We start from the raw sequence: 16,075 nt of genomic DNA, 5'->3' as shown, positions 1-16,075 counted from the left end.
GATGGAGGAGATTGCAAGGTTGAGAATCGAACCCTCACCGACTAGGTAAAAATTAAGGTAGCCAACCAACTGAGTTACTAGAATTCCCCTTTTTCTCAGTTTCAATATCCTTTGAAACCACGATCCATGACTTTACTAGTATCTGACAAGATTTTGGCAAAAATGTTTATGTACAAATAATATTTTTATGTATGTTTGTAATGCTTATCTGACAGACAAAAAAATGTTTAGACGATTATAATAACCTTATCTATGTTGAGATCTTGATGGAGCCAACATGGGAGGAGTTACCCATCTTTATCAAAGCTCCTACCTCATGTACAACCAAGCACTTTGAGGCGTAATAGCCCAAATGTTTTAATCTTTGTTGCACCTATACTTGCATTCACTTAGTTTTATAATCACTAGTGAAATGTTCCCCCACTCCTTCAACCTTGAAATAGTCGACATTTGATGCTCCCCTGCATGTTAGCAAATTTAGTGGTGCTCCATCCAATCAAGCCTCGAGGCCCTGAATTTAGTGGTCCATAACTCCCCGGGAGCTTGAATTTTATATAAGACTACAACCAATAACATTTCTGAAGAACCAAACAAGAAGTGGAAGGTGTCATGATAATTCAAAAAAGAAGAGTCTGAAGATGCCAATCCTGTTAAGATCTTGATGATTAGCCAAGCAAAATGCACTCAAGAAAGCGAGAAGGGGATGTGCAAATTTTGGTAAGATTGCAAGCATCTCATCAGAACCACATATGCATACCATTCAACTCGCGGGGATTTAAGGAGAAAACAACTAGAAACCAAATATACAACCGCACACTACAGTCACCAAAATAAGAAATGTAATCTGCACCTTGCACAGGTATCGACATGGGTTTGTTCTATCTGCCAAACTTTTGCAATGTGATTTACTAGTGACCCCTTCGCAGAAAAAAATATGGGGGTGGGGTGGGGGGGTTGGAGAATGAATGTCACAGTAACCTTGTTGATGCACCATTGACTGATTATTCATGGAGTACCAAACAAAATGCTGAAAAGGCAACCATTGATTTCAATAAAGAAATTTTAAGGTTGTAATTTAAATATGCTAATCGAAAAGGCTAATTAACTACAAGTACCAAACTATTCCTGCTCAAAAAAGTCATAATCAGTTAAATTAGGGTCATCATTAGACAAGCACTTGGGAGATAAACTAGAGTCACCGACTGGATTGCCCCATGATACTCCGTAATCTCGCAATTCTGGTTCTTTTTAATTGCTCTTTCGCCAAAGAGCTAGCTATAGACATCTGCAACATTTTAAAAAAGTAGCAATTAGACAGTAAAATATAGTCATAGAACAGGCAATCGTTCAATCATCTGTCACTACTAAATGTGACACTAAATGTTTTCATACTCTATGACAAACAGATCCTTCTTAAAATACTTTTGAATGGGATAAAGATTCTCTACAATAACTAGAAAAGGAAACTAGTATCCTCTTTTTGTGCAAACTGCAAAAAGATGTGCTATTACTAGTCATCATATAACCAAAGGCTATTGTCAATGGAGTTATGGACAGATGATGGTATTTTATCATTTTGGAATAATGGTTACTAGGATTTCAATTACAAGTTAGTCTGTGAAATACTGGTAGAAATTTTTTTGGCATCAACACTTCTAGGCTTTGCAGATATCTATAGCCATTAATCAATAAAAATAAATAAATAAATACTGATAGAAAATGCCTTTAGGTTGTCCACCGCCTCGAAAGCTATCTACAACACCCTTCCTCAGATGCAGGTTCAGAACATTCTTACTTAAATGCATGAAGATGCAATCCTAGACATGTTGCTCGGACTCTTCAGAAATGTTATCAGGTGCATGTCAGATCCTCCAAAAGTAGTGCATTTTTGAAGGATCCGACACTGGTGCAACAACATTTTTAGATAGTACGAGCAACTTAGATTATTCTTAGTGGTTCAGACCCCAACATTGGAAACCAAAATTAATTACGGCAGAAGAGAAAAGGAGTAACCATCTCAACAAAAAAAAACTGTAAAGAGGGAGAGGGTGACATTCCCGCTCCAAGTTAAACATGTAAATCAGCAAACGCCCCTAAAAATGTCTAAAAAATGTAGATGCACATAAAATTTTTAATAGAAGTTCCACTATTATGGCATGAAAAATAGCATGTCATCATTAAATATCATCTTAGTATCCCACAAATAAGTCTCTTATAGCTCAAGACCAATTAGAAAGTGAAACCATTGCTTAGAGAACTGCTTTACAAATATTTCATTCCTACAACAGATATTCAGTGGTTTGGCAACAATGTTTCTAGGCTTCTAGCAACTACTAGCATCAGAAAGTGTACCAATACGTAACCAGTAGAAGTTCAAAACCCTGCTCCACACACAAATCAGCAAATTCTCATGCAAAATTCACAGCTCGACAAAATAAGCAACAAACAAACAATAAGCAGCTATTCACATGAGTACTTAGAATCAAGAGATCAAAAACCAACATGACAGTTCAGAGCTAATTTTCAGCTTCCATAGAAAGATGCAATGGATGAGGATCCATCTAGAAATTAACTAAATCAAGGTTGTGACATTTTATCCCATAATCAAATACTCAGTATAAAATAAAGAATTGCAAAACACACAACAACTAATAAAAAACAAGCCACGATGATAATCAACACGAAACTTCAGGAGTTGTTGCTGCTGGATATTTATAACAATAGCCAATAAATAAAAATCAATCAACTAGTTTCAACTAAGAGATGATATTGATCTTTTGCAGTTTCTACACTAGGGGTAGCTCATGGGTGAAGCTAGATTACAACAACAACAAAAAACCCAGTGTAATCCCACATGGTGGGGTCTGGGGAGGGTAAAATGTAAGCAGTCCATACCACTACCTCCGGAGAGGTAGAAAGGCTGTTTCCGATAGACCCCCGGCTCAAGACAAAGAATAATAAACAAATGCATAATAAAGCATGCAACAAGATGGAATAACAAAAATAAGATGGAATAGCAGATAAGACACCCACACAGTAATACCCTATACTAACGAACCAAAGGCACCCCCACCCCAAAGCTCACCTAACTACTAGCTATGACCCACCCCCAGGCACGAGCCTTTTATCCTAATTCGTGTCCTCCACACCCACGGGTGAAGCTAGATTATTAAATTAAAAACAACAAGTGTATAAATACAAAAAAGACAACTCCAACCAAGCAACCCTCATCACCCTTATATAGGCTAAAACCCTCTTATTAAAATTTTGCTTTAAGCCACTAATTTTATTGAGACGACATTGTTCCTCTTACCAATTAGTTAGTAGTCCTAAAACCCTCTTATTAAAATTTTGCTTTAAGCCACTAATTTTATTGAGACGACCTTGTTCCTCTTACCAATTAGTTAGTAGTCCTCTAACCAACTAGTTAGTAACTACATAGTTTCCCTTGATTTAGCCCAGATTGTAGACCATTCATAACAAATCTCCTCCATTTTATACTAAGTTTAACACATTGTTTTTCGCAACTTAAATCATTCAAATATCATTCTTACATTCATTTGTGAAGGTTGGATGGAAATACTTTTTTACCTATTTCTCTATCATTATATAATACTAACAGACGATTGCATTTAGATTATTAATGAGGAATTAGTAACTTCTCAAGTAACATCTTATACTATTCTCCACATATCTACTTGCGTCATTTGTACATTTCTAATTTTGTTCAATCATGTTACATCCATCTTCAAAAAGAACATAATATTAACAACAATATCACAATAAGACGAGGAATTCACAAACTATAACATTGAACACATTTATCACTAGTACATATACGCATGCTAAGCGGAAAAGTTCTGATATTTCGCATCAATAAATAGAAAAAACAGCAAATAGCTTCATGAGAGATCAAAAAGGTGTAAGCTTTATACCATCAGAGCCAGACCGCTTAGTATGCTTAATCCTTTCAAGCTGAACTTGTGTATCCATAAACAACTGCATCCTTTGAACCTCCAAATCCTTAGCAAACTGCATTCTCTGCTTCTCCAGCTCCACCATTTGTCTCTGTTTCATCCCTTCAACTCTCTCATATATCTCCCCAAACCTCTCTATCGCCTTCGCCAGCCTCCTTATCCCATCATCTTCCCTACTCTCCTCATCCATCTCCTCCATATCCTCCATATCCTCCTCCTCCTCCTCATCACAATCCTCTTCCCCTCCTGCTGCCGCCGCCGCAGCAGCTACCGCAGAATAATTCCTCCTGAAAGACGAATCATCAAAAGCCGGCAACTGCCGCTTCTGAGGCAATGGCACAACCGGTGTCACCACCGGTGATCTCCGATAAGGCAAAGGCACTCCCATAGGCGGAGACGATAACGGTAAGGGTAATGGAGACGCCATTACAGGCGTAACTTTCTTATCAGAGTTTCCAATCAACAGATCAAGCCTTTCGAAGAAAGGCCAGGATGACTTTAGGGTTCCGTTAGACTCAATAATCTTCGCCTTCTCAACTTTATACTTTTTCTTCAACGTATCAATCCGATTCTTACATTGAATATCCGTTCTCCAGCTTTTCTTCGTATGACCGTGAAGAGCATTAACAGAATCAGACACAAATTGCCAATCCTTTTGACGGAGATTTCCACGGTTCAATTCCATATAACGTCGTCCCCAAGCATCAACAAGGGTCCATGTAGCTTGCTCGCTCCAACAATCCTCACGGAATGGCAATGGCCTTGACGGCGCTGTTACCTGTGGGGAGAATTCGGTAATTTCACCCATTGATTTAGAAAAAAGGAAGAAGAAGATGAAGAGAGGATGATCGTGTCGGGAAGAAAGAGGAAAGGGTTAGTAAAAAGGATAATCGCCGACTGGGAAAAGCGCGTGAAGCGCATGAGTAGGAGAGTGTACGGAGATGATGACATAAGAAAAGGGTGAAGTCGCCGGGAATGGCGCGTGAAGTTAGTACCGGATTAATTAAGGTAGTAAACCGGACGGAATTGACGAGTGAATTGCCTTTGCGTTACGCAATTAATTACGTAATGTTTTAGTTAATCGGAATTGGAATTATCGATTTCATTAGAGGGCTATTTTCTCTTTTACTTTTTTCAATATTCGGGTAAAGTGTATATGTTGGGTGTGCACGGAGAAATGGGTGATGATGAGAAATTGCTTCTTCGGAGGCAAAAAATCTCAATTGGGTCAAATTTTGCAGGTTGTTAACTTTTTTTTCTTTTTTGGGTAAATGCAGGTTGTTAAACTAATCTTGCTATATTATTATTTTATTCCTAATTTTGAAAATATTTTTTTTTTACGAGTGAATAAAATAAATAAAGCAATGCATTGTAAAAAGATAATACAAGACCAATATTAATCCTAACTACGTACTGATTAATGAAAAGGTCAGACTATTCGTGTCTCTCCCACGTAAAAAGCACTACTACTCCGCTATCGTTTTATACTATTTCTCAATTTTTACATCTTTTTATTTAGAGTCATGTATTTAGTAAATTAAAAATGTGATATGTCGTATTTAATCACCTCTCTTTAGTTCTGGTATTTCATGTTTAATCACCCTTCTTTAGTTCTTTTTCGACCTACTTACGTCTCTTAAAACTTCTTATAGTGATCCACACCTCTTAATAGCTAGTGCATTCACGCATCTCTTCTTCGCATGTTTAAACTATTTCGGTTTTATTTTCCTCATTTTGTCTATCACGAAGGTCACTCTTGCTCTGTCATGTATATTTTCATTCTTAAGTTTTCTTCTAGTATATTCATGCATTCACCCAAATCATAATCATTTCTGCTACCTTCATCTTCTAAACTTGCGTTCTTAATTGTCCGACACTTTTCTCCATACAAAGACCTTCTATTTTACTCTCTTCATTCTAAAATAAGTGTCTCCTTAGTAAATATCATGTCCATTAACAGATTCATATATACAATGTGTAGTTTACTAAACTACTCTATTTATAAATGCCTCTTGTAAATTAAACACTATTAATAAAATGGAGTATTAGGGTATAGTTGAAATATTATCGTGAATTTCTAAAGTAACACTTATTTTAACACAAAAAAAAAACTTTGTTAGCATGACACTTATTAGCTTCTTCAATCATATATTTATCTAACCTCTCCGTCACCTTTGAAAGTTAGAAACTAATAAGCAGTAAAAACTTACACACACTCGGTCTAAGCAGTAAGGCTATATTTCATTTCCTCGAACCCAAACATACATATGGCTCAAAACTTTGTGGGCTAAGCCCAACTAAGGCCCACCTCCATCGGGCTACTTGAGAGTCACACTCCTGCCAACACACAACTCGAACTAATTTACGCAAATGGCCCTTTAAGCCAGATTTTGTTCCTATTTTTTAAAATATTGTGCAAATATAAACAAGATTATGGCTTACACTCTTTTAATGTTTTCTCATAATATTTTGATTTATTCAAAGGGGATCTTTAGACCGTGGTCTAAAAGTTCACAAGTTAATAGAGAAAACTTAGTTACTGTAGACACGTAATTTTTGGTCCTCCCTAAATTTTAACTTGTTTATCGATATTAAATATTTTATATTTATATTTTTAATCATATATTATTTTGATTATTATTTTTATTTTTAATAATTTTTTTAGTTAAAAATAAATAATTAAGTAAATTTAATTTTGAGATATTTATTTTATTTTTATTCTAATTTTTAAAATAAATATATGTATTTTCCTTTTAAAATTTTAATAAATAAACTAATAGTTTTAGTATTGTTTTATTATATTTGTTCTTATCTATTTATAAATTTTTATTATATTTTGTTAAATATAAAATTAATTACATATTATTATATTTATTATTATTACTAATATTTTTTATATATATATATATACAAAATAAAAATAAAATTTTTTTAAAAAATATAATAGAAAAAAAAGGAAAAAAAATTGAATTTTAAATTCCCACCGTTCCCCCCAAAGAACCCCACTATAAAAAGGACTCCCACCCCATAACAAAAAAAAAACGGACATTCTACATATTACAGACATCAGAAAAAGTCAGACAGAGTAAAAGAGAGTGAGGAAAACATTCAGAAACATCAGTAAAAAGGAGAAAAAGAGCGTGAGGGAAACATTCACAAACATCAGTAAAAGGAGAAAAAATTTGGAATTTTGTTAAATTTTCGGTAACGGCTTCTTGCTTCGTCACAGGTTTTATTCAATTATGTAATATTATTTTGTTATTTTTATTACGAATTAGTATGAATAAAAATTGTTCAAGTGATCTTATATATTATTCGACATGTGAAGTGGATTGATTAAGTGAACTCTGTTATTATATGTTATACTATTAAGTTACTGAATATTTTATGATATATGTTGTTTACACATCACATACTACACAGATTTATACATATACTATATATTCAGACGCATATTAATTTTATGTTTCAATGAACTCATAGGCAGACACCAACATCTTACAGTAAATAGAAAAATACGCGCACATAATGAAAGACCAGAGGATGAAAACGAGTAAAAATTAGACAGAAATTGAAGAAGAAAAGCCAAGAGTAAAATCAGTGAATAAGAAAAAATGATAGTTCCTAAATTTCCCGGGAGAAACTCGCCAGAATCTCGCCGGAAAACACTCTAAATGAGATCTGCTGCTGTTGCCCCTCTTCTTTTCTCGCAACCTCACCGGCGAACTAGCCTAACCGCTATACCGCCACCATCCCTCTCACCTCCCTGGCGCTGCCTCTTCCCTCTCCTCTTTCCCTGCCGCACCAGCCGACCCTGTTTGCTTTAGATCCGATGGAGAACCACCAAAAAATAATCCCAACCAGCCAACAATTCTTCATACATCGTTGCTTCATCCAAGGCAGCAAAATTGCCGCCGGCCACGCGAAATCGGTTCAAATATTACCGAATCCGTCCATCGCCGATGAACGGCCATCTCCGTCAGAAAAGGATACTACTCGTTCCTTTAGTTCTCAAAAACAAAAAGTTGAAAAAGTTTTATACATATGTTTATTTTATGATAATATATATTTAACTTTAGTCATATAATATTACAAATAATTTAATCCCAATCTTCCTTTTTGATGATCCTAATAATATTAATGTCACGTGATTTAATACAATTTACTATTAAAATATTAATTTTAAATAGTTTTTAAGGAATTTGTCTTTTGCTTTCATTAAAAATTATCTTAATCTTTGTCATTATCAACTTGTAATTAAATATGACATTAGTTTGAATTCTTATTATTTTAATAATTGTATTTTACTATGATTTATATATCATTATTTTTTTTCTATATTAATTGTGTCCAAATTAAATTACTGGGATTTTTATGCCTAATTTGTTTTATAAAAATATAATTTAGGTTAAAATAAATTTAAGGAGATTAAAACTTTTGAGGTAATATTAAATTTAGTATAATGTAGATAGATTTTTTTATTTTATTTATTTTATTATTTCATTATTTTATTTAATAAAATTTGACAACTATTTATTAAATTAATTAATTATTTATTTATTTATTTAATTTATTAAGAATAAATATTGCTTCGAATAAATAAAAATTATTTTGAGTTTATAAAAGACAATTTAATACTTTTAATGTTAGATAGATTCTTACGTTTTAAAATATTTGTCTCAATTAAGAATGCGACATACGCAAAATTTCAAGGATGCAATAATGCACCTTGACAAATATTTTTCTAAAATTAACTTTCATCGATTTAATATAAAATATATAGACAATTTTTGGTATAATTAAAAATGAGCGATTTTAGGCCTTAACATAATTTATCAAAATAATTTAAGTCAAGATAAGTCAATAAAAACGACCGTGCTAAAACTATGGGACTCGAGGGATGCCTCACACCTTCCCCTCGGTCAACAGAATCCCTTACCCGGTCTTCTGTTTTCGCAGACCAATAAAAAGGTCATATCCTTTTGATTAGGGATTCAAAAAGGTGACTTGGAACACCATAACTCAATTCCAAGTGGCGACTTTATAAATAAAATAATCTCTATTCAATATCGTCACTTTAATTGGAAAAACCCTTCGACCTCGAATCCTCTGAGCGAAAAAGGGGTGTGACATCTCTGGCGACTCCGCTGGAGACTTAATAAGAATTTGAGCCTTTTATATTGACTTATACCTGATTTAATTATTGTTGATATTGTGTTTGTTGACCTTATGTGCTACTTGTTGCTCATTTATTGCTTTGATATTATTTGAACTGTATTATATATTATCTTCTCTCGCGTACCCCCTCTGAGTCTCTGAAATAGAATAGAGGAAATGCAGCATATGCATCCCACCTTCTTTTTGAGATAGCCGAAGTGTCAAGGCACCTGGTGAAGGATATAGTCACACATGTTAGGCGGGGTTCAGATCGGCAACGAAGGCGGTGTTGTCCTGCTACCGACCAAGTTGTCCCTTTCCGGCTCGAGTGTCCGCTCGGGTAAGCCAGTCTAGAAACCTATTCCTATTAGGCATAAACTTAGAAGAACTGAAAACTCAGAATCTGGTTATCCCTATTAGGTACCGCTTTATTTGCATCATATGCATTTGACTTAGCGGGACTCGGCACAGGGGCCAGATCTGTCTAGGAATGGTGACCTAATTTATAAAGACCAACATGTGCATCCTACGTGCTCTTTGATAATTGCTTGGAAGACTATTTATTTGTTGACCGGATTTAGGCAATTTTAAAATGCGAGAGATTAATTTATCCTCAAATTTAGTTAATCATTTTTGAAAGAATTTAAACAAAAAAAAAATAATAAAGAAATTTTTGAAATATACAGCAACATAGTTTTTACAATCTTCATGAACTACGAGGGTCTGATTTTCACTTTTTGTGAGATACGTAGGAAGTACTACCCAGGATACGACCATTTATTTATAAAATAATAATAATATATTTATTCACAGATTTATCGAAGAATATTTTTAGAAAAATAATAAAAATAATAAGAAGAAGAAATATGATTGTTTTCATGAATATTATTATCTTTATTTTACTTTTCATTCTTATTTTCAAAATTAATTTTAACATAAAAATCATAATAGCCTGAACCTTTAGGGGTCGTGAGATGAACTTTTGCAAAGTAATAAAATATGTAAACATATATTTTAACAGTCCTGAACCTTTAGGGGTCGTGAGGCAGAAATTTTATGCAACTTCCTGCATAAAACAATCATTCTTCTTTTTCTTTATTTCTAAGTCATTTTATTTTTATTTTTGTTCTTTTAAGTATACTTAGGAGTATTGTTTTCAAACATATAGTTTAAATTTGTCTAGAGGTCTGTTATTGCAAAATTTTTAAAAGAGTCAATTTAAATAAATGATTTTCCTAAAAATATTATCAGTCATATTTCTCTCACTTTGATAAAATTGTTCTTTACAACTAAGTCCCAATAGTGGTCGCATTAGGTCTCACGAGTCAAGATTAAATTTTTTCAAAATTAATAAGTTAAGTTCTGCCTAAGTCTAGACATTTATTAATCTCACGTTCTTATCAATAGGTATAAAATGTCTCCTCCAGTTCGTGAAAAGCGTCAAAAGAGAAAGAGGGATGGGAGTGTACCACTTCAGGTTGTTGATGAAATCCCTCTCCAGCTTTGGTTATGGTGGAATGCAATGGATACATTCGATTATGATGAGATACATAAGTATTTGGGTTTTTTGACGAGTATCATGAGAATCAACCCTAATAGGGAAGTGATTGTTGAATTACTGAATTTCTGGGACCCGAGGAATAATGTATTCCGCTTTTCAGATTTTGAGTTGACATCGACTTTAGAGGAGATAGCGGGCTATGTTGGATATAGGGATATGCATCAGAAGAAACTTATAGCCCCAAGACTTATTTTGATAAACAGATTTTGCAAGCTCATGAACATACGGAATACAAAAGAAGAATCAATAAAACAAAGTTGGGTTTCCTTGCAGTTTTTGTATGACAGATACGGAAGGCAAGGGGGGTTTGAAAAGTACGGTAAATAACTTTGTAATAAAGGGAGTTTTGAGGCTTGGAAAATTCACAGACGATTTACATTCACGGTAGCCTTTTAGGCACTATGGTCTTCCCAGGAAGAGAAGCAAAAATTAATATTCGTTTAGCGAGAGTGGTACAGATACTACTTAAGAAAGATTACATTATGGTACCAATGATCCTAGCTGATATTTACCGTGCTCTGACTGTTTGTCAGAAGAGAAAGAGTTTTTTTAGGGATGTAATATCTTGTTACAGATGTAGATTGTAGAGCATCTTTATCAATGTCCTATAGTGATAAGGTTCGATCCTGAGATATTTAATCGCATCAACGATTACGAGGAAAGAATTGAGAAATATAAATGTCCAAAAGAAATTGGAGATTGGGTTAAGCTTTTTCGTTCTTTTACAACAGATAAAATCACTTGAAATCTCTATTGGTTCCCTTGGAGGCAAGTCATTCATAGTTCTGTCATTCGTCCGTTCTTGTTATTAATGGGTATTGGAGGTGTTCAACCGTATGTTCCATTGAGGGTTCTACGTCAGCTAGGTAGGCGTCAAATAATTCTCATAACGAAAAACATGACTGAGTTTGTATTTGAGGTCAGACCAGAGATTCCACTTCCAGAAGATTTGGCCCAGGAGATTTAGGAGGTTGCCGTATTATGGAGATTGAAACGATGGTCATAGAGCGTGATAAAGGAGAAGTGCACCCAGATTACCATGAATGGTTTGAAGAACAGTCGAGTCCGCCAGTCAGACCAGAAAGATCAGTTAGGGGACCTATAGATCAGAAAGCTGCAATTAGGATAGGAATTGAGAGAGATATACGAGAACATCATGAGGTCAATCAAGCTTTGAGAGAAGAATTAGAGCATGCCAGGGCAAAAATAGACGAACAACAAAGGGAATTTGCTAAAGAGAAAGCTAAGTCAACAGATATTGAGGTTGCACTTCGGGGACAAATCAAGCTTGCTACCACTAGGGGGTTACACATTGTAGAACTTTCCGCATCTCACCTACAACAACTGTAAGAAGTTGAAAAGAATATGCAAGAATAATTTGATCGAGAGAGATCTTAGTAGATCCGTGAAAGAGGAATATTGCAAGAACAATTGGAGGTTGCTTCTGCTCGTGAACAGCGTACAAGAGAGATGGTTGATTCCAAGATCGACAGGCCCACGAATGGGATCAGGCCTTCAGTTCTCTTTGAGGAAAGGTCCGTCGTGTAGCACAGGATGCTGCTAGAATGGGTTTGGATTATCAGCAATTGGATCGTGAGGACTTTTTGGCACAAGTACCAGCTTTCGCAAAGCGTCTCACTACTTCATTGGAGGAGATGTACTTGAGCTTGGGAGGACATATTAAGCCGAAGTCTTCTTGAATAGATAGTTGTTTTCTTTGTCATAGTTTTTCTTTTTCTGTTTAAAACTTATTGTTTAGATGTTATGTCTTTTAGTTTTCAGCTGTTAGTTAGTAGGTTTTATTTTAGGAATTGGGTCAGTTATTTTGTCGTATTTATATTATAGAATGTAATGAAGTTGACTATTTATTTCTATATATATTACATATGTTTTGCTTCACTTACTTTAAATATTTCCTTCAATAAAAAAAAAGACAAAACAATTTTGCTAAATTCCTCCCGAACTATGCAAGATCTGATTCATGTCCTGGCATGATACGTAGGCAACCCTCCAAAGGGTTTGATCATAACTTTTGAAAAAATATATGCCTAAAAAAGCTGGGATGAAACACAAAGCTTCCATGATAGGTTGGAAAATGCATATAGAAGCATGACATATAATGTGGCATTATATGTGTTAAATATATCACTCACCCGTTTGCTACTTGGTAACAGAAAGATAAAGTAATTGGTGGTTGGTTTATGGTTTAAACTGGCATCACATCCGTATAACACCAGATACAAGGGTAAATGAAGAATGACCCGTAGAGAAGGTATAGGGTCTGACAGTGAAGAAGAGCAGAATCAGTTGATTTCACAGGAAGTAGCATCAATGGAAGAAATAAAGTCATTGAAACAACAGATGAAGGAGATGTGTCAATCTTGGTTGAATGGACAAGCCCCGCCTTCTTCAATTCCTGGACTTTCGACTTCAAATGATCCAAATTCTAACCCAGATCAAACTAGTGATCCATTCTACCCAGCAGGATTTGGACGATTTGTTAATATGTATGGTGTTGCTGGTACTTCTACCATGCACCTGCCAAATCCATCTGTCGCAAATAACCCGCTTTTAAGTTCTGTAGCACCAGCTTCTGCTGGTACTCAATCGACAGTACCGAAGAATATAGGGAAACCAAGTCATGATATGTTATATCCTCCTGAAATGACTTTCAAATCCCAAAATCTACCTTATTATGTTCATCAGCACGATACTCCTATCGTGATTGAGAAGATTGCTAAGAATGAGGAACAGGAGGAGATGACTAGAAAAGTTAGAAACCTGGAGCAGAGTATAAGAAATTTGCAAGGATTAGGTGGACCAAAAAGTGTTTCATACAAGGATTTATGTATGTTTGCTGATGTCCATTTGCCGATAGGGTTCACAATGCTAAAATTTGACAATTATGAAGGACACGGTGATCCTGTAGCTCATTTGAAAAAGTTTTGCAATTAATTAAGGGGAGAAGGAGGGAAAAAAGAATTATTGATGGCTTACTTTGGAGAAAGACTTACAGGGATAGCTTATGAATGGTTCACTGACCAAGACATTTCCCGTTGGCATATGTAGGATAACATGGCTCGAGATTTCGTTCAACAATTTCAATATAACATTGAGATAGTGCCAGATCGCACTACGCTTACCAGCATGAGAAAAAATATGATTGAAAGTTTCCGAGAATATGCTATTAGATGGAGAGAGCAGGCTTCAAGAGTCAGACCATCAATAAAAGAATCTGAAATGATTGATATGTTTTTGCAAGCACAAGAACCTGATTATTTCCATCACTTACTTTCTACAATTGGAAGCACATTCGCTGAAGTTATTAAAGTTGGAGAAATGATAGAGAATGGAATAAAATCAAAAAAGATCATCAGCCAGGCCTCTTTAAAAGCAACAACATAGGTAATTCAAAGTGGTACAGGAAGTTTCGGGGGAAAGAAAAGAAAAGAGGACGTAGCAACCGTCGTGCCAGGTCCACGACAACATTGGAGAGGTGTGCGTCAACCATATGCACAAAATCCATTATATTTAATTCCATCCCCCCAATATCCTATTTACAATGCATAACCATATGCTCGGGCCCTTTCTTACCCGCAATGGCATGCACCAGACATCCAAAATTATCTACTGGTCCCGTGAGTTCAAAGAGGCCCTCCCAGGTCTAATTTCTAGCCTAGAGCAGACTTCAAAAGGGATAACATGGTCAAAGATAATTTCACTCCTATTGAAATATCTTACACCAGTTTATTTCATAGGTTGAGGAAAATGAATGTACTTAACCCAATTGAGAGAAGGATCCCGAATTCTCCTCCGAAGAATTTGGATTATTCTAGAAGGTGTGAATACTGTTCTGATGCCCCAGGGCACGACACAGAAAAATGTTGGTATCTAAAAAGAGCCATTTAAGGGCTAATTGACACCCATTAGATCATGGAGAAAATCCAAACGTTCCAAATGTCAATCAAAATCCGCTGTCAGATCATAATGAAACAAACATGCTCGAAGTGATACTCAGTAGTAAAGATGCTACGATTTTCTTTAAACCGATCATTAAAATTAAAACTGATTTGGAAAAATCAGCAAATACTGTGGATTTGACAAAAGAAAAGCCTGCAGAAGCGGAGGTGGTGATAGTAAAATCCGAATCATTGAATGCTCCCTTGGTGATGGGGAAAAAGATTTCAGAAAATATCGGGTCAAGTCAAATAAAGCCGAAACTCATTATTTTCGGAAGACCGTAGCTCCTATTGTTTTTAAACCAGTGTTACAGCTGCCTATGGTTGATACCAAGGTATTTCCTTGGAATTATGATCGTGTTGTGGTGATGCACAAGGGGAAAGAAGTGACTGAAGATGTAGATGAAGTAGGGGGATTGACTCAATTTTGAAGATATTATGCTCCTCCAGTATAGTTAAGAAAGAATAAACAAGGCGGTGAAGAACGAATGACAGACAAGAAGCCTGTCACTAATGAAGAAGCTGAAGAATTCTTAAAGAAAATGAAATTGCCAGAATATTCTGTTATAGAATAGTTGAAGAAGACACCAGCACCGATTTCTTTATTGTCTTTATTGAATCATTCAGAGGAACACCGCAAGGCTATAATGAAGATTCTTAATGAAGCATGTGTTCCAAGTGAGATTAGAGTAAATCAGCTGGAAAAAGTTATTGGAAGGATCCTTGAAGCAAATAAAATTACTTTTTTAGATTATAAATTGCCTATGGAAGGTACGGAGCATGACAAAGGTTTGTACATTTCTTTGAAATGTGAACATTCCATCGTCACTCGAGTGTTAATTGATGGAGGATCAGGCGCCAACATTTGTCCTTTGTCAACTTTTCAAAAGTTGAATGTTAATGTGGAAAGGATTCGACCTAATAATGTATGCGTCAAAGGCTTTAACGGATAAAAAACTGATGCCATTAGTGAAATAGAGTTCATATTGTCAATTGGACATGTGGAGTTTGCTATGGATTTCCAAGTGCTGAACATTGAAACTTCCTATAATATGTTATTGGGAAGGCCATGGATTCATAGGGCTAAAGCAGTTGCATTAACATTGCATCAAATGGTCAAATTTGAACACAACAGGCAAGAAATAATTGTTCATGGTGAAGGAGATTTATCCATGTATAAAGACTACTTCGTTTCCTCCATCGAAGAAGATGTTGTAGTTAATGTGTTAATTCATCAAGTTTCTGAGGTAGTGGTGTCATACCCTATTTTTACCTGAGGTTAAAACGAGCACGACATTATGGACTCTAAAAGAATGAAAATTTGCACAGAATCGCCACCTAATTTTTAAGGAAAATAAGGAAACCTATTAGGTAAGGGTTCAAGTTATTCTGAAGGGAAGGGGTTAGGCATCCTTCAGAAT

General features: G+C 35.2%; 2 protein-coding genes across 2 annotated transcripts; one reads left to right on the top strand and one right to left on the bottom strand.

Annotated features, from left to right (window-relative positions):
• Positions 1 to 968: 968 nt before the first annotated feature.
• On the bottom strand, positions 969 to 5,337 carry LOC107859277 (trihelix transcription factor ASIL2). The gene is made up of 2 exons (XM_016704239.2): positions 3,936 to 5,337; positions 969 to 1,285 (listed from the first exon to the last, which is right to left on the bottom strand). Exons 1-2 carry the CDS (start codon positions 4,783 to 4,785, stop codon positions 1,272 to 1,274), a joined length of 864 nt encoding a protein of 287 aa, XP_016559725.1. The 5' UTR covers positions 4,786 to 5,337; the 3' UTR covers positions 969 to 1,271.
• Positions 5,338 to 12,951: 7,614 nt separating this feature from the next.
• On the top strand, positions 12,952 to 13,650 carry LOC124896262. The gene has a single exon (XM_047407801.1). The coding sequence runs from the start codon at positions 12,952 to 12,954 to the stop codon at positions 13,648 to 13,650; it is 699 nt and encodes a 232-aa protein (XP_047263757.1).
• The last annotated feature ends 2,425 nt before the right edge of the window (positions 13,651 to 16,075 follow it).

This window comes from Capsicum annuum, chromosome 2 (genome assembly GCF_002878395.1).
Source record: "Capsicum annuum cultivar UCD-10X-F1 chromosome 2, UCD10Xv1.1, whole genome shotgun sequence".
Lineage (NCBI taxonomy): Eukaryota > Viridiplantae > Streptophyta > Magnoliopsida > Solanales > Solanaceae > Capsicum > Capsicum annuum.
The sequence above is the reverse complement of the archived record's forward strand: the minus strand, read 5'-3'. Positions and strand labels throughout refer to the sequence as shown.

What these genes read in the sequence shown, in the direction of transcription:
- LOC107859277 (XM_016704239.2), bottom strand. Translation starts at nt 4,785, where the DNA reads ATGGGTGAAATTACCGAATTCTCCCCACAGGTAACAGCGCCGTCAAGG.
- LOC124896262 (XM_047407801.1), top strand. Translation starts at nt 12,952, where the DNA reads ATGACCCGTAGAGAAGGTATAGGGTCTGACAGTGAAGAAGAGCAGAAT.